This window comes from Coloeus monedula (assembly GCF_965178545.1).
Source record: "Coloeus monedula genome assembly, chromosome: 7".
Classification (NCBI taxonomy): domain Eukaryota; kingdom Metazoa; phylum Chordata; class Aves; order Passeriformes; family Corvidae; genus Coloeus; species Coloeus monedula.
In genome coordinates, this window is record NC_138787.1 from 30,644,127 (window position 1) to 30,663,433 (window position 19,307).

General features: G+C 39.0%; 1 protein-coding gene across 4 annotated transcripts in view; it reads left to right on the forward strand.

Moving 5' to 3' along the window:
* Positions 1–19,307, forward strand: part of KALRN (kalirin RhoGEF kinase) — a 452,901-nt gene that overhangs the window by 220,639 nt on the left and 212,955 nt on the right. For all 4 annotated transcript variants that reach the window (XM_082284833.1, XM_082284834.1, XM_082284835.1 and 1 more), the window contains exons 7-9: positions 7,539–7,730; positions 14,260–14,391; positions 18,761–18,991. In XM_082284833.1, the coding sequence (XP_082140959.1) occupies positions 7,539–7,730; positions 14,260–14,391; positions 18,761–18,991 (555 nt within the window). The remainder of the gene's footprint in view (positions 1–7,538; positions 7,731–14,259; positions 14,392–18,760; positions 18,992–19,307) is intronic.

Consider the following 19,307-nt stretch of genomic DNA (forward strand, 5'->3'; position numbering starts at 1 on the left):
CTTAAATCACTGTGCCTCACTAGGGCATTGCATAACAGTGGGAGATGACAAATGTTTATAATGCATATTAATGTGTTTATTGTGATTACATCTGAACAGAGCAGTGAAAACCAGGCTCTAGGCACCTCATTGTTAAACTTGCCATCACAGTGCCATCTAGCAAAATCCAGGATAACACTGCCTCCATATAACACTACTGCTCTCAGAGTCCCAACAAGTAAATGTATCCTGGAGGTTAGTGCATTAAAATTCATTTGACTTATTAAAGATACAAATTTGGCCATAATTCTTCAGAAAATACCATTAGAAGAGTCATGCTGAAGGATCTCCCTTTATCCTTTTTTATGGTAATAATGCCACAAAATATGGTAATGTAAAATAATGTTGTGTGGTATTTTTCTTAAAATAACAGGCAGTTAGGCTTGGAAAGAGATCATTGCTGTTAATAGAAAATTAACGAGTGACAGGGATAGGCCACCTAATGGAAGAAAAGTTATTTTCCTCAATTTTTCTTCCATCTGTCCCCAAGTGAACCTTTAAGAATGACGAATGTGAGGAAGTGAGACATTAGCAAAGTTTTTGAGGGGAGGAACCCCAAAATGTAACAAATATCCCAAACACTCCCTATAGGAATATAACAGATGCAGCTGTACATCATTCTTCATATGCTACTTTTCTTTTAGCTGTAGTTGAATTTTAGAACCAGAATCCCCTCTGATGATGGGGTGATGTCTTCTCTTTGGTTTCGGATCAACATCAATTCATACAGAAAACAGGAATAGTTTATTCAACTTAAATTTTTCATTTGAAATAATTCTTGTGCTGTGCTCTTTTAGTAGGAACTTAGAAAAATTCTTCAGCAGATTTCAGTTGTCAGAGATAGGATAATGAGTTGTGGTATTGTTATTTGCAGTATGGCAAACTCAGGTTAAAAAAGACTCTAGAATTCCTCACAATCAAAAAGGTTTTTCTAGACTTTCCTTGTGGCTGAAAGGCTTCTATTTGGATTATACATCTGCCCAGTGGCCTTTTTAGAGGGTATTTCAATGCCAGGGTTGCACAGGTTGGGAAATGAGGTGAGTTTTCCAGCCTGAAGAGATTGGTTTGTGGAATTAGGCAGGGCTACTGTCCTGCAGAAGGCTGGGCATCCCATTTTTGAACAGCAGACATGGGGGTATATCAGGCTGAAAGGACATTTGGAAAATAGTGGGGAAAGGGTAATACCATTAAGATATGGCTACTTGAACTAACCTGGAGCTGCTGTTCTACGTGAGCATAGTGCTGCCCTCAGCAGTGATGTACCAGTTTTTTAGATGGAGCAAAGTCTTTGCCAGAAAAATCTGGAGTGAGTCCTGGTTTCCCCAGAAGTCAGTGTTGTGAACATGAGGGTGTTGGCATGCAGGGGACATCAGCTTGCTGCATTAGAGTGTTGGGCTGCATACAAGTCACTCCATAGGTAGTAAAGCATGCAGGAAGAGCCAGAGGAGACTGAAACTAAAGTGACCTTTTCCTCTCTTATTTTTATGGCAATATCTTGTTTCTGTTGTTCGTGCTGCCATTTGATTTCTGTTGGAGACTGTTGGAAAATGACCGCTACATATTACTTGATAATGTTTATATTGCAGTAAGAGCAGGAGATTTAAGGCACTGTTACAGCTCCTGAGCACTTTCAAAGGAAGAAATGGGTTTTGCCTTGCTGTCTGTTGCCAAAGTCTCTGCTCCTACAATATTAATATACATAAATTTTTTTTGCCCCTCAAAAATATTCTTGCATTAGATTACCCACTGATAAACATTTGTGAAGTTCAGGATTAGGATTAAGTTAAGAACATGTTAGAGAACCTGTAGCTCTGGTGAATTTACTGTTGTGTAGTTGCAAATAGGTACTCATTAGTGTTTATAATGCAATATTTCTCAATCTCTTCATGTAATACACTTGGCTGCAAAAAGAAAATGTCAGGAATTCTTTCCAGTGTCTTTAACAGAGAAAGGGGAGATTATTACCCTCACATTTGTTTGCTGTCCCAGGTAGAGTACTGCGACCCACACAAGTCTGAAAACTTAGGATTCTGGTGAACTTTAATAAGACAAAACAAGTATTAGGCTTATATCTGAGGAGTCTACAAGCTCTCTCATACTAATTACAAAACTCAGATATTTAGCTACCATGCTTCGGGCTCAGGACATGGAGATTGGTTCAAGAAGAATGACTTTTCAAACCCAGTTAGATGGTGCTTAAGTGTTTTGTTTGTTAGTTGAGATTTTTAAATATATATACTATATATATAATTTTTTTTTTTCGGAACTTTGAGAGTGAGCTAGATCACACTATAAACTTTTTTTTTTAAAATGGGAATTTGCTTTTTAATTGTGATTTTGCTAGAAATTTGATTTATAATTTAGCTGGATCTTTTTAGATGCAGTACATCAGCAACTATTGGATTGAGAATAGCTCAGCTGTCGGAAGTCTGAGTAATAAAATAATGAAATCTTGAAGCACTTTTTTTGGTTGTGGGGCTTGGGCTTGTTTATGGTATTGGATTTTGTTTTCTGTTTTTAATACATTAAGATCAGTATCGAGTGAAGATCTGGAGGAGGGCAAAGTAGCTAAAGATGCTGTATGTTTTGCAGGGAAAAAGCCTATAAACTTCAGTGGAAGTTGATCAGATCTTGGATCTCTGAGGTGTTTGGTTTTGATTGTGTTTGTTGTTTGGATTTTTTTCTTTACACTGTGCCTAGTGTCCTTTAAGCCTGGCATAACTAATAATAATTAAAATATGATCTCCAGTTCCTCTAGAAAATGCATGCTCCTAATGATTATTGGGTCATGCCTTTTGTTGCATGATCTTCCTGTACATCTCTGTAGGCATGCTGTGACCAAAGCTCCTTCTTGGAAAAACAATTTGCTACTCTTGTTTGTTACAATAATAATTCTTCCTTTTAAATGATCAGTGTGGGATGTGGGGAAATCACATATTTGAGGTAATAAACTGTAGTATGGTATTTTTCTTTTAAATAAGGAGGATAGATTATTTTTTTCTGTGATCCAAGACAGTGCTTGTTTTCACTTCAGTTTCAAAATAAATTATGTTACTCTTTATCGCAGCTGTATAATGTTTATACTGAAGCAATAATACTTTCCACAAAAATGAATACTTAACTCAGGCCTTTTTCAGGTAATATCAATAATCTAAAAAATTCACTAGAAAACAAAACCTCAGTGTTTCAGTATGGCACAAAGCATACTGGGCTTGGATACCTGGCGTACATGCCATTTGTTCTGACTGAAGTTATTTGTATTTCCCTTGCCTAGACTTTTTTATGCCTGGATCTGATAACTTCCTTAAATTATGAGTTCCTGCTTTCTGTGAGGCATGCACACAAAAATGGGACTGTTCAGTGCAGATATTGCTGCCTGTCCTGCTGGCAGGGAGTTACCTGTCTGACACCACACAGAGATCCACGTTGTCCTGAATCACAATATATTTCAAACACATTACAATTATCATGTAAAGGCTAATAGTGTCTGTTGAAAATTCCCAACATCTGTCTTAAATTATTGGTATTTTTCTGTATGTAGGCTGAGCTAAAATGCCATCCAATACTACACAGACCAATAATTGGTCTTGTTCTAGAAACTTAAAGGTCTTAAAGATATCTCATGAGGGGATTTTTGTCACTGAAACATTCTCCATTGGATTTATGTGTTATGGTCATTTCACACATGGTTTCTAAAGTCACAGTAACACAGTGCAAACTGGTTATTTATTTAATTTTATTTTAAAGAAAAACCCTTCAGCAATCAAATTTCATTTTCAATTAATCTGCAGACCCTTTCTCTTGCAGCCCACCTTTGCTGCTTGCCATCACAGTATCTCACCTAGTCCTCTTGAGAATGAGATGAACACAGCCTTGCAGATTTAATGCTTCCCACAGCTCATTTTTCTCTTGTGAGTGTCAGGCATTCTTTTCATAAGTGTATCATAAGAAAGTGTTGTCCCAGCCAGGCTTGGAGGGTTTAATTAGGAGGGGAGGTCTCCCAGCATGCCCACGAGATGATCAGGGATGAATTACTGTATATCCCTGAGGGAGATCATTCCACAGTTGCAACTCCACTGCTGTCAGTGCTTATTGCTGACACTGAGGGCTCTTAGCACGTGCTGGGACCTGGGCAGTGCTTGCTGTGCTGGAGGGAATGGCTGAGTTAAACACGCTGGGGACCAGAATCAACGCCTTGGTTCAGCCACAGAGATGGACTGAGATTTGGTGGACAAAGAGGGGAATGTGAACTTGCAAGGCATTGTTCAAGGCTTTCCTAAACTGTAAAAGAATCTCTTACCTATCATGATGTTGATGTACATGTGGGAAATTTTTGTTTTGTTTGCCAGCCCAGTGATTTTTAGAAGGCAAAAATCCCCTTTTTTGGACTGAAGTTTCAAAGTTGAAATAAAGCCAATGAAAAATTACCTCTAACATGGGGAGTGCTTTTGAAAAGTCTGCACATACATGTGAAATGAAGTTTTTTCAATGCTGAAAGATATATATTAGCCAAAATTTCAGTGTACCCTAGTGTCATGACTACGGAATGTCAACTGAAGTGCTTTTACTTCTAGACATTAATATATTTTTTCCTCATTGTTTGACCTATTTTGGTTATATATAGCCATAGATTAGTGATCCCTTGCAGTCCTCTTTGGGGACCCCTCTCAGTTTTGAAAGAAAGGTGAGGTTACATTGAATTTAAAGCGAGATTCTCCATGCACCTGCTATGGTGGATTTTCCAAGCTTAAAGGTAAAACAAAGTCACAGAAATTAGTTGCTCTATGGAATTTATTTCATATAAAGATTGAAAGGTCCCTGTAATAGTGACATAGAAAAAAAAAAATCTCAATTCACTCAGTTTATAAAAGTGAACAAAGCAGGGGGAAAGGAAGGTTTAACTTTGTGAAATGTCAACAGATTATTTTTGTCAGCATAGATTTTTCCATTTTACTCAGAACATTACACATTGGCAGATAAAGATGAAAGAAAAAAAAAACTGTCTTACAATGTTGTTCTTCTTCAAGGTGGAAAAGAAATGTCTTGCATTTTGTGAATTGTGGTCAGTTAATGTTGGGTATTTTTTCCTGAAAGTAAATTATGGATTGCCTTGAAGCTGTACTGCATTTTACTTCAATCTGCAACAGCACTACAGAAGAGCACATCAGAGGTGATACTGCCCTTGAGTGTATTTGTTGCTCAAAAACGAGCAGGAGAAGCTCAGGAGTCTCTGTTTTCTGAGCCTTTTCCACTTGGTGCTCAAAGAACAGTGGTGTGAGCAGGTGATTCCCAAGCTGCTGCTTGCTTCCTGCTGAAAAAGCTATGGAGTTAGTGGGTTGGTACCCTTCCATGAAAAATTGTCCTATAGGAAAAAGAAGTTTCATCCTCATCCCTGTATAAAAATATAACAGACATAAAAGTGTATAAATCTCTCTGACTTAAAAACCAGACTCAGAATATCTGCTGCAGTTCAATTAAACTTACCCTTGCCCTCCTGCTGGGTAACACATCTATGCACTGGAGCCATTGGGAGCCACAGAACTCACAGTTGTTTCCTCTATGCCCATTGCATTGCAGTGGCTGAGATAATTCAGCATGGGGAAAAATAAATAAATAAAATCAGAATGAAAACAACCATTTACTACATGAAATCAAAACTTCTTCTGGAACCTTTCCTTCAAACACAGCGAAGTTCCATGGTGCAATTCAAACGAGTTATAGCAGCTGTAGTGATGCTACACTACTTTCTACCAAAAGGATTGACCTGAAATGTTGCAAAATTATCTTGGCTGAGGTGTACTCATGGAGAATTTCTGGGGAAAAGGCTTAAATATTTAGCCTGATTTCCAGTTTCTAACCTAGCGGGACACAAAGAAATGTTTGACTGTGGCTGGTGATCAAAATTTCAAATCATAGTGTCTTTTTTTAGTATACTTTAAGCTCCAGAACAATTTTGATTGGTTTCTCTAATTGTACTGAAAAAAAATATTTCTTTAAAATTAATCTAATGATTTTGAGCCAAATACAAATTTTAAGAAAAGGCTTTGTGATAAGGGGAAAACAAACAAGACTGAAGGTTGGGTATTGCTTTAGATCTATGTTATTTATGTGGCAGTTGTCACAGTCATAGTTCTACCAGGCAGAATTGAGTGGCTCAAAGGGCTGGGGCCCAATCTTTTTCCCCTTTAGCACCTACCCTTATGATGAATGTACTTCATAGTTATCCCACACACTTTGCAGACATACTTTGCCCTGCTTTACAACTTAGTTTGGACCTGTGCCTACTTTGGCAGTGCTCTGTTGCATTTCATGTTTGGATTGGCAGATACCTTTCCACGTTTTGCTCCCACTCACTCTGATGAGATCCTGCTCCAACAAACACTTCAATCTCTGATTTATTATTTGCCCATGAGTAATGCTGCTAAAATCATCAAGGTTGTGTCTGTCCTTGTGCGTGAAGGTCTTGCAGATTCTACTCTTAGAGATTTTTAAAGCCCTTTGGAAATAGTTTTGAGAGACAAGAAAGCAGCAGTAGGTCAACATTAGCAAAACATCTCAAATTTTGAGATGTTCCTTTCCCCTGATGAGGAGGAAAGAGAAAGGAAAAGTGCTTGCATCAAATGACTTTCCAGAAATCTGCAGGACAGCTGTCATTTGTCTTTTGATGGTGCATCGCTGTAAGACATTGTCATGGTGGCTGTTTATTTTCAGCATTACATTCCTATGCAGAATGTGGGGGTATTGTAATGCAATTACATTGCTGTCCACAGTTCAGTTTGAGAAAAAACTATTCTTCCACTTCTTCAAGGCTGAATAAAAACAATAATGGAAAACTCTTATGAAAGAAAAGAAAATATTACCCTTTTAGAGGCTTTTGAATCCTTCTAAATGCAGAATGGAGTTGAATAATATCTCTGCTGGAGAACAGCTTAAAATAGCCTGCAGAAAAGATAACATTTTAACTGAAGGCTATAACGTAATAGACATTTCTATGGAAACACTTATATTTCTGTAGAATATCCTTATAAGCTCTTTTAAATTCTGTAAGACTTTTCCATTTGTTGACACTACACGTCTATAAAGGATTATCAGACAGTTCTCAAAGGGCAAAAGCAAACCTTTTACTTATCAATATGTCCAGAAATATGAATTAATGCAACAGAAATATCAGGAATAAGGTAGAAGCAATGAGTACACCCTAACAGGTGAGTAAATAGCTGAAGTATGCCAAATTAGTTTTACATAAATAAATTCAAGGAGAGAGGGGGAGATAACAGTGTTAGATAATGGCATAGATGTACAGAAAGAATCCAGAGGGATGTGTTTTTAGAGTGGCAGGTAGTATGCCTGCTATTCACGCATATTTAAGGAGGTGCTTGATTGCTTTCACTGAACTGCTTGGCTTCACTCCAGCTGATGGTGTTTGGAATGTGTAATGAAGGCAGAGGGTGGTCACAGTTCTTCCTTCTCTTTATTTATGTGTGCTTTTTAATTTTCAGAATGCCTATGTCAACATCAATCGAATCATGTCTGTGGCGTCAAGGCTCTCCGAGGCAGGCCACTATGCTTCCCAGCAGATTAAACAAATATCCAGCCAGCTGGATCAAGAGTGGAAGAGTTTTGCTGCAGCTCTGGATGAGCGCAGCACCATCTTAGCCATGTCTGCTGTCTTTCACCAGAAAGCTGAACAGGTGAGTTCCTTTTGGGACAGGCAAAATGGTCCAGTGCTACCTCGATAATGATGATACTGCAATTATTACTTCATGGCTTTTGGCTTATGTGCAGTGAGGCTGAGAGCTTTGTTCCTGGTGGCTCAGCGTCTCAAAAACAAACAATAACATTTCTACCCCAAAAATGGCCCATGTCCCCTGATGAGTAAGAAATTATGTTTTCACCTTAATAATGAGAAAGAATCTGATCATAACTGAAGTGCACTGGTGCAGTAACAAGCTGTTTTATTTCTAATACTTCATTAGTGCTGTGGATAAATTCAGGTTTATTATGGTCAGGAAAACAGCATCTGCACTCGAAGGTGTATGTGCTATGTGCACAGGAATGTTCACACATGTGATATAAACCCAAAACAGCAGACAATTTCTAGGAGCCAAAGAACATTGTTGTTAATGAAAATTACAGAATTCATTCCAACACTTACTCTTACAGTGCTCTCCATAGCCCCAGACTTTTTTAGACATCACCAAGTAGAGATTTCAGAGACAGCTGTGAACATCAAAGAAAATTTTCCATATCCCTGAACTTTATTTTGTGCCTTTAACAACTACAAGAATGGTTCCGTAATTCATAGCTAGAAAAGATTTAAAATGTCACTGAATAAACCTTGTGCTTTTTTTTGCATCTAAACCAGGTCCACCTAATGATGATGGTTCAACATCGATTATATGTTGATTACATTCATTATCCAGTGACAAACACTGCTTTGGGGCTCTCTTCAGTGTTGTTGTGTGCTTGTTTTTCCAAGTAGTTAATACCAAAGCTACTAAGTGGTGTGCTTGACATTTATAAAATAACCCATACTTGAAGAATCTGAAGAAGAAATTGTAAGAGCTAAGCCAGAAACTGTGTCTCTTAAGGCAGAATATATGTATAAAAAAGGTTATCTTTAAAAGATTTTCCTCATTGTTTGTTTCTTACTGTAGAATTACAATGGATTTTTCTTTATTCCATGTTTCCTATTGACAACATGCAATAGCATAGAGCAATTACTCACCCTACTGGGCACTTACTCATGTAAGCACAGTCAGGGCCTTTGATGGGACTGATAATCTAAGATGCCCAGTACAAGAACTTTCATCTCCTTACAATGGACACTGTAGGGATTAGGTGTAGTCTGCATGTTAATAATTGGTCAATCATCATATATTCATAAAGTAAAATCAAAACTAGAATTTATATGCAGTCTCTAGTCACAATGAAAATGTTTAGGATTTATTAAAGAATTAGAACTTGTTTGCTTAGTTTAGGCTTGGGGTAGTTTTTATCAGGTTTTTTTTTTAAATTAGTTATCCCCTATTTTTCTGAAGTGTCAGTCTTGTTTGCTGTTTCTGAGGAGCTGCTGAGGTATTGTGCAGCATGAAAGGCAATAAACCAGAAAACTTTATTGACCTGCACCTCTTCCAAACAAACTGAAGTTTGTGCTGTCTGACAGAAGCCAATCTCTCATGACTAACAGACAGCAGAATTCACTAATTGTGACAGCAGTTGCTTCTCGCAGTAAGAGAAAATTCAGTGGAAGATAAATGCTGATATGAATCCTGTGAACTCAGCTACAAAAAAGAAATGTGGGTGTCATTGTGTCCATGAGCCAGGACTAAAATTTCATCCCTGCCTTAGTAACTCTGGTGGGATAAACCAATGGCTTGAGCTAATAATTTGGTCATTTAAGCTCTCTACAGTATAAATAGTGGGGTGTTTGAGATTTGGTCTGTAACTAAGTTTGTTGTCTATCAAACATTACTTCCAAATGTGACTCTTTATTATTTGGCATCAGGCAGGGGGTTTTTTTAACTCAAATCAGGGCTTCATTATTTTACAATAAATAGGGCTTACTATGAAATAGGGCTTTATTGTGAAGCAAAGATATAGATAAACCCACTATTTCCTCTGTTGCAGATAGAATCTATTTTCGCTCCCTTTGTTCTCTCAATAAGGGTAATCTTGTTGCAGATGCAGCCATTTCTCCCACAGTGTATCCCTGCTTCCCTCACACCTATCTCTGGTGCAGATTGTCATTCCTTCTCCAGTGCAATAAGCTGCTACCGTCTCTTTGTTCATTCCTTCCTATTGATTGAAGGTCTCTGTGATGCCAACATGAAGCCAGTCTACTAGGACCATAATCTTTCAGCCTCTGGCACACCCCAGCCTGCAAAGGAGTCGTTGGCTGGAGACAGAGATTTATGAAATATCTATAATATGCAAGCTGAGCAGAAAGAAACTTGTTTTTTCAAGGTCTCTTCCTTAAGACCCCACACAGAAAACTGCATAAAATACAATTTTTCTGGCTTGGAAGGATGAAAGGCTGAGGAAACCCTGCTGGGAATTGAACCTCACATCTGTCTTTGTGTGCCTCAGAATCACCATGCTTTCCTGGCTTTTATTGCAGATACATGTGGCATGTATGAACGGGACTCAGCTGAACGGATTCTTGGATGTTTTATTTCTTTTTTTTTCCTTTTCTGTTTTTTAGTGTGTGTGCACATAATTGTCTTTCTTAAATTTTTAAGCATGACTAGCACATACTAAACCATTATCAAGAAAACAGCAAAGAAAAGGAAAAAATGGAAGAAAAGAAAGAAAGCAAGACAAAGCTTGCCAGCTACTTAGCCTCCAGCTAGGCACCCTTCAACAGAGGTGTTTGATCAAAAGCCAGTAGACTAAACTCGAAACAACCATTTTTTCCAGGTCAAGGTACCCCTCAGCAGATTCAGTGGAGGTTGTTTGCCAAATTGCCTATCACTCCCCCTGCTACAAACCTCTTGATTCTTTGGAGTTTTTTCCTTCTTTCCTCTTTTTTTTTTATTTCCCCTCCCTGTCTCATGCTTACGTGGAGATATTCTAGAGCAAAAGAGAATCTGCTTCTCTATGTATGTCTGAAACTATTCAAAGTGTCAGAAGGATGTAGGACAACATGTCTTATCTCACTGAGATTTCAAGAGAATGTGCTGATTTACTCCAGATGAGATTTCAGCTCACCAACCACCAGACGGGGGAAGCACCCACACCAGGTGTCCTCCCCATTTTGGATGTAATCTCTGAAGGTGCGCTAAAGTGTTCATAAGATGTTCACTTTACAGATCCTGTCAGAATGAAAAAATTAATGTTTTGAATCAGCCAGCAGATCTCAACCAATTAATTCTGGGTCAGAGTCTACCCTCAGAAGTGCACGAGCAGAATTACTGTTTAAGGTAGTAGGTGTTAAGTGCACACACTAGATGTTTATGCTGATTCTCAGAAAAGTGACCCCTGACCGTTTGTTTCGTGTTACTTTACTCCCCAGTCAGGAAGATTATTGTTCTCATCTCTCAGCTCTGCCTGGATCTCTGTAAGCACATCTTCAACTCCTTTATAGGAGGCAAGGAAATGAGAAAGAGAAGAGAGAAGAGAGAAGTGAGAAGTGAAGAGAAGCGAGAAGCGAAGAGAAGAGAAGAGAAGAAAGGAAAAGCCAGTTAATATTTATAAGATGCAGGGCTAAGACCAAGATAGATAGGGAAGTTCCAGAAACAGCATCAGGAAATATACAAGTACCTTCATACGAAAAATTTAAGAATTCAGGGTAGCAAGAGATATTAAGAGTCACTGAAGAAAGTTGCTTCTTGGCTTTCTTCTCATCTTTCCCCACAGCCATGCTGGAACATGAAAGCACACTAGAATTTTGGTTTAAATTTTCTGGAGCCTGGAGAACCACCCTGGTTATCCTGCAGCTTCCACACAGAGGCCAACAGTAAGCAAGGAGTGTGCAAAAAAAATACATAGAAATAAAGAGTACAAAATGTCTGAGCTGTGTTTTGGAGCAATCTCGTGGTACAGCAGAGCAGTCCCTGAGGAAAATTAGTAAGAAGTCTGAGAATCCTTTATTACCTGTTAGAATCTGCATACAGAATTTGCAACTCATGTTGTGATTTAGGAGTAAGTGTAGGTCATCATTTTAAAGTTACTTTTGGATTGAATCAGGGATACAAAGGTACCGTAGGGACTTCTTTATTTTTTGGGAGACATTCTTCCTAATCTTTCTCAAAGCCTTAAAAAGCATGGACAATTATTGTAGCCTGTCATTTCAAATCATATTTAAGCAGTTTTTATGTTCCCAGTAGGAGATATTCTAGTCAATAAGCTAATTACAAATTTAAGCATTTCATTTAAATGGTATTGAGTTCTAGTAGACAGTAAGGACTCCTCTTCCAAACTAAGTTAGTAATTTACAATTTTAAATTCAAGTTTTTGCAACTCAGTCAAATGGTGATTTTGTGATAAGAATTTGCTTCTAGCATGAAGGACTACATTTAAATAATTTTTTTGTCTGCCACAGTGGGTGACAAATAATAAAATTTTAAAAAGCTGCTCTTTTCAAAATATCCAAATCAATAGTCCTGTGGCCTGAACTAGCACTTTGCAACAATCTTTAAAAAAACCCTATTTGCTCTTCCTGCCTGACTCTGCACACACAGCACAGACCACTCTGCACTGTTTCAGAATATCAAACACTGACAGCTTACATCTCTTAAAACTTTTTAAAACATATGATGTCAACTGCTCTTGCTAGTGGCAGAAGCAAAATTAACAAAGTATTTGTGACATTGTCTATGTACAAAAGATAGATGCAAGACAGCAAGGTGGATGTGGTTCTGTGCATTGGATCTTCTTGAGACTTCTCCCACCTACTGTGCAAATCACAGTCTGGGGATGTGACAATAGATGAGTAACATGACTATAACAGCTTTTACTAAAATTGGTAGAATTCAGCAGTTTTGATAAGAGCCATAACAGTGTGACTCCAGCTGCAGGAACACTCATCTATGAAGTGTAAAGGTCTTTTGTTCACTGTTTCGACCAAGAGGTTCATGGTACAGCCCCGAAAGGGATCAATCTTGGCTCTGGGCTCTTAAACTGCGTAGGAAATTATGTGAATTCTATTACTTTGGCAAAAAATATGATGACTTCAGCTTTATGCAGGGGTGTTTGGGGATTTCATCTGAACAGATTTAACAGATCATAAGTCAAACCAGTGCAGGAGAGCCTGCCATCCTTGCCTTTAGCTTTCTAGAAAGCACAGTTGTCACTGGTAGATTTGTACATTGTAGACATGAATGCTTAAGAATTCATCTTTGTCACCAAATCTTTGTGCACTGAGGTGTTTACAATGCACACACTTTGTAGCGTTGATTACACAGCAGCATGGTGAATAGCTTTACACTACCAATAGAAAAGGATGCTGATGCCAGAGACAGAGTTGGACTGGAATTCTTTGCTTTGAATCTCAGAGCCCTTCACGCTGTGAGTGAGTGCTTTACTAACAAGCCACAGGTGAACACTTCAGGAGGCAGTAAAGCTGTGATCCTGGGGTGGTTTTGTGGCATTATACATTCGTCCTACAGGGCACCGCATCTGTTATATAATTAGCTGTTCTTTTTTATAAATAGCCCAAGGTATGGCAGGCTGGTTTAACAGAAAGGTGGAGGAAGAGAAGGCATTAATGAGAAGTAATGAAGTGGCATTAGGCAGTTCATATGGAGAAAATATGAACATGTGAGCTGTGTCATTGAACTAAGCCCTGCTTAAAAGAAAAACAGGGTGGGTCTTAGAGACTAAATTCCTATTTTCTTTAACAGAACAGGCAGCACCCAGGAGAGCTTCCTCACTTTGTTCTGCCAAAGTGCATCAGCATTACTCTGGAGGCCTTTAAGAGTGGAAAAATATTTTTTTCCACCCCTTTGCTCCCCAAAGTGTTCAGTTTCTGGCTGGCTGTTAAGGCTTCCAACCAAGGTGCTAAACCATATCAATTGCAATGGCAATGCATTTTTTTTTCTCCCTTTTCATGGACATCTGCCTACCAGGAACTGGACTGAGACCAGCAGCTCATTTTGTGCTGGCTGCTTAGCAGGCATCAGATGGTAATGGTATCTGATCAGTGCTGATCTGGGCCAGAAGCACGTGTGACCCACGGGCTTAAAGCCTTGGCATCCTAGTAGCAATCCCACTGAGCTGGACCTGGGTTGGGAACTCCTTGAATGCAGACTGCCTGCCTTTCACTGAAATGAATGTCAGCAGTGATTTTAATGGGAGTTTTCTGTTGCTCATGCAAGTAGTTTTAAGGACAGGTAAATGACTGAGTAAAGACAGACAGATAAGTCAATGCCAAAGGCAGCTGGAGCTGGTCACTGTGCCCTTTTGTGCTTCACACTGATGGTTTTTTCTAGACATGTTGCAGCCTCCCTGATGGTGTGCAAAGGCTTTTAGAATGAGTGTTTGCTGAACCTGCCTAAATAAGCATTTATTTTTAATCCAGAAGAAACAGAAAACATTCATTTGGATCCAGGTGTCGTTGGAGTACTGAGGAGGTGACACGAATGTGCCTTTTCAAAGTGACTCCTTTCTAACTGCTATGTTCTTCTCAGTCGTTGCTGCAGTCACATGTGGCACTCTACAAAGTTTTTTAGTGTTGATCAGAGGTTGTTTTGTTGCTCATTGTTCCTGGAATTGTCTCAGTTCCTTTCAGGTGTGGATGCCTGGTGCAAAATGTGCAGTGATGGAGGCCTCCCCTCAGAAATGCAAGACCTGGAACTGGCCATCCACCATCACCAGACCCTGTATGAGCAAGTCACACAGGCCTACACAGAGGTATGTGCTTCCCAGAGAAAATGTGAGTACCTGCTGAGTGATAACAGGCACATGGCTGCATTTAGGAGCTTAGCTTTGCTAAATGAGGTAGGATCTCCTTTCCATTTCTGCAGCTCTTTCAAAGATGGAGTAAGACCTAACCCCAGGCTGTAGTATGTGACTTCCCAGCAATTTGCTTGTAAGGGAAGAACCAAAGGACAAATCTGAAATCATACAGGAATGAAATCTAGAACCAGTGTTGGCACCCCAAAGAAGAATCATTTCACTGCTTCTGATGAACTGGGAAACCCTTTTTGCCACCAGCACCTTTACTCCTTGTGCTTTCCTTCTGTGGATGAGTCCTGGCTCTAGCACAGGTGTGCTAATGGCTCAAAGGATGCCAAAGGCTTTTTCCTGCAATGTACAAGTCAAGGAGATGTAAGGTCCTGATTGCAGCAAATGCTCAAAAGACTTGCTTTAGATAGAATCTAGAATCATTTAGGCTGGAAAGGACCCTTAAAATCCTGAATCCAACTGCTGAGCTAAAACTATCATCTACTACTAAATCCTGTCCCTAAGCACCATGTGAGATGTATTTGTATATACTGTTGTAAAATATCTCCAACCTAAATAGGGTATGTGCTTTTTTCCTTTAAAAGAAGATGCCAAGAATCCTGAGACAAATTCTCTGGAATTTTGTCAGAAAGCCCCACATGAAGTTCTTTACTTGCTTTTTTTCCCCATTCAGGCTATAGAGCATGAAGTAAAATGTCACATTTCCCTGGACTGTGCTCTACTGGAGTGTCTCTCTGGCTGTGAAGGGACTTTGCTCCTTGCAGAGTTTTCCAAGCTGGACTGGAGGATTGTGGTAGTGTTTGCTATACTTAGTAAATTACCAAGTGAAGACTTCAGGACAGAACAGAGCAATATTTTACACACACACACATATATCTGTATCTATCTATCTATGTATCTATATGTATCTCCTACATGCTCATCCCATCTCTTGCTCTGGTCATCATATCCTTGAAAGAATCTATAGTATAAAATAGAAGAGAAGCTGATTTACTGTTTAATCTTGGTGGTAGGCACTCATGCATTCACAGTGAAGTTTTGCAGTTACCCTGATGATGAATGTAAGGAGTATTAGAAATCTCTTCTTCCCCAAACACCTGCAAGAATTTGGGAGTTAGTCAAATAAGAAGGAACAAGTCTGGCTTGCAATCACAAACGGTGCTTCCTTACTCAGTCCTCAGGCTTTTCAGGAGTAGTGCATCGTGTGCCAAACGCAGAAGAGTCCTGTTGACCTCTAGTTGCAGCTGTGAATTTCATACAAGTGCCTAGTCAGGTAAACGTACATTTTTAGGTTTCATTTAAAAATATTTCTAAAAACTAAGTCAGGTTTGGATTAAATAAAAACTAATGTTTTAAACTAGCATTTTATTTGTCAGCCTTGATTTTAGTTTTTGTGAAATGAAAATTTCATTTAAAACTCATTGCCAAAAGTACCCATTAACATCCATAATGCTTTTGCTGATGCTTCCTCAGAAGGATATAATTTTTCAGAAACACAGATGTTTAAATTATCTCTATACTGTTTTACTAGAAAGTAGGTTTTGAAACAGTATGTAGAATTGCCAGAATTGTGCAGGTCCATTCAGCTTGAGACTTTTGCAATACTTAAAAATACGTTGCAAATAAGATGTGAGTGAAGCAATGTGACTAACCTGGGCTGTTTTCATTGTCTCCTTGCACAGTCCTTGAAAAATTCAAAAAGATTCACTAAAAAGAGTTTTGATGATTTATTTTTGCAGTTATAAGGAGAACATGGAAACGACTGAAAGAGCACAGTAGGTGGCTTCTCCATTTGTGAGGCTGTTCCTTTCTGAAATCTGCTCTTTGGGGAACTCTGAGAGCACAAACCTTCTGAGATATTGATTGGGAATACAATATTATTCACAATTTTGGAAAACAGACTCTTTAAGCTGAAGAATTTCAAAGCTGCAGATGATATGAAACCGTGGAATATCTATGTAATCCTTGTGAATACTGAGTACCACTGGTTACCTGATGGTCACCATGCTCCTTTTCATTTATTTAGTCCAGTTTGATGGGACAGGGGTGTAACCTGGAGAGCAGAAAAACACTTCTAATAGCTTCTGATTTGTATTAATGATTACTAACAGGACAACACAAAGACTTCAAATTTGGTGTTTTATCTGTCTGTGCGGGGAATAACTAGGAGGTTATCCCCATTAGGGAAAAATCATAACTTGTCATCTCTAAGGCTTTTTAGACAGACAACAGAAACAAATTGCCATACAATAGATGAAAACTCACATCCCATAGAAGAGGAAGGAGTAAGAGACAATACAGAAGTGTAGCTATTAATAGATCTGTATTATAGCGCAAACGTTGTAAGAAAGTTGTCCTGAGTAAAACATGTCTGTTATATTTTCTGTGCAATCACATCGCTTACTGCTAAAGTTTTGAACCTTTATTTTTAATCCCAGTTCTGCTGTGATTGCTAGTAGTGTAAATCAAGAGGAACTCCACTAAAACCATTGGAACACCACCCAGGGGCTGATTCAGACCAACTCAAAGCCCAAAGCCCAGTAACAGATACATAGTGAATTACACAGTGAATTTAGCCAGTGCAAAGAGAGAGTTTCTGGTCCAAGAAGCTGCACCCGCATGTGTCCATAGCCTTGGTTTCCTGTTCCCAGTGATTAAGTAGTTGCTGATTGCCTTCCCACAGATGAAATAGGACGTAGTATGCCTTATCTCCTTCCTCTGGAAGCTGCTTCTTCCTGGCTAGCAGCTAATGCCATCTCCATAATCTTGCCAAGGTAACACCTGTGCCTCAGTGTTTCCTCCTAAAATCCTCCATCATATCATATGTTGTTCCCTCTCTGACCCCAGAAGGCTCCGGCATGCACAAATTATTCCAGCTGATCTTCAGCAGCAACTGAAATTGAGTGTGGGAAGCCACTCCCTATGTACTTTACACATATTTCCTCATCTAATTCCAAATTGCCTTGAATACTTAAAAAATATCCAAGAACTTGCCTAAGGCCACCAAATAATCATAAATATGATGAGACTTTACTCCAATTTTAGCCAGCATGCATCTCAGAAGGTATCTTGATTTCTCTGAAAATGCACCAGGTGCAGTGTTACCACAGACTGGAACGTGGCATGGCTTGCCAAAAGACACAGGTTTGGGCATTAAAGGTTATTTGCTACATTTGAACATGCAACTTATAATACAGGAATAAATGAGACATGGAAATCCTGGAGATGTGTTTTAACTTCGATAATGTTCAAATTTTGAACTGGATGAAAAACATTCTTTACCCTATTTTCTGGCAAAATCGGTAATTGTGACTGCATACAAATACAATTTTCAGGAAATCTTGTCATTTTCACTGCAGTTTCAGAGGGAAAAGAGAAAAGTGGGCTGGGAAGAGAGAGGGATTACAGTAGTGTCCTTATTCACCATTTCTGTTGAACAAAATATTTTAATTTTATAATCTGGAACTGAAAAATTATTTCAAAAAGCCATTTTTTTTTTGAGAATCAGTGCATGAACACATTTTTTACTAGAAATCTGCTTTTTATGGTTACATTTGTCATTTTGCCCCTGCAGTATGAAAATGGTACAGGAATGTTCCAGAAAAAAAAATCTCGCATTTTGCAGGCATTTTGATTTTTTTTAATGCCCAAATGCCTTTGCATCTGCAAGTATCTTTTAATGTGCTTGAAAAAGGTGACATGTGTGCAGAGGGCTTTGCATTTACCAGCAAACTTTGTAGTCCATTGAAAATGGAGACCACAGGTCCCTCTGAGCTGTTCCTGAGGAAGAAAAGAATCAGTCATATACTAATTTATTTTTCACTGCCACTGAATGAAATACAGAATGGAATGTCACACTTCTCAACGTATAGACATACTTAGTAATCCTATGAAGAAAGGACTTTCCCTTATTATACAGAATATGAATGACTCTGCCATCTGTGGTTTTCTTAAAATGCCACCTCCTCACAAAAACAGGCCCTCTCTTGCAAATGCCAGCTGTCACCAAGCAGTGTGCGTCAGGAGTTTTCAGTGCCCGAGTGTCAGAATGGAATATAGCCCTGGGATCTCTGTGTGCAGCCCCAGCAGGGTGGTACCTGTGCTCCTGCTGCGTGACACAGCAGGCCCACTAGGAAGCAAAGGCAAGTGCTGAATGTGTAAGTACAAGTCAAAAAGAGATGTTATGAGCTCTTTCTTCCTTTTTGACTGAAATGAGGAGAACACACAGCAGAAAAAGAATGAGCTAGAATGTTCTCTGTCAGCTGTTGCATATTTAAGTACCAGTGCAGTGAAGCAGACCTATTTCTTCATTCAGGTGAGCCAGGATGGAAAAGCCTTGCTGGATGTCCTACAGCGTCCCTTGAGTCCTGGGAATTCTGAATCTCTCACTGCCACTGCAAACTACTCCAAGGCTGTTCACCAGGTGTTGGATGTGGTACATGAAGTCCTGCATCACCAGCGGCGCCTAGAAAGCATCTGGCAACACAGAAAGGTCCGGCTACATCAAAGGCTGCAGCTCTGTGTTTTCCAGCAGGATGTGCAACAGGTAATATCCCTATTAAAGAGATTAAAAATGACCCTTTATTTGCAGCCATAAAAATTAGTGATTCATCCAGAGGCTGGTGCCATAACCAAGATTTCACACACAGTTCTATGTATGCTAGAAATCTGCTAAAGTCCTAATGCACCTTTCAGTATCTCTTGGTTTCATGTTGGAAATCGTCAGTCAGTCCATTGAATATTGATCAGTCCATTCCTCATAAGAGTGTGACACTATTTTCAGTGGTTAATTTGTCACAAGTGAGCAATTAGCTATAGGTACTCTGCTGTTCCTGAGAAAGTGATGTTTAACAGAAAAAAGA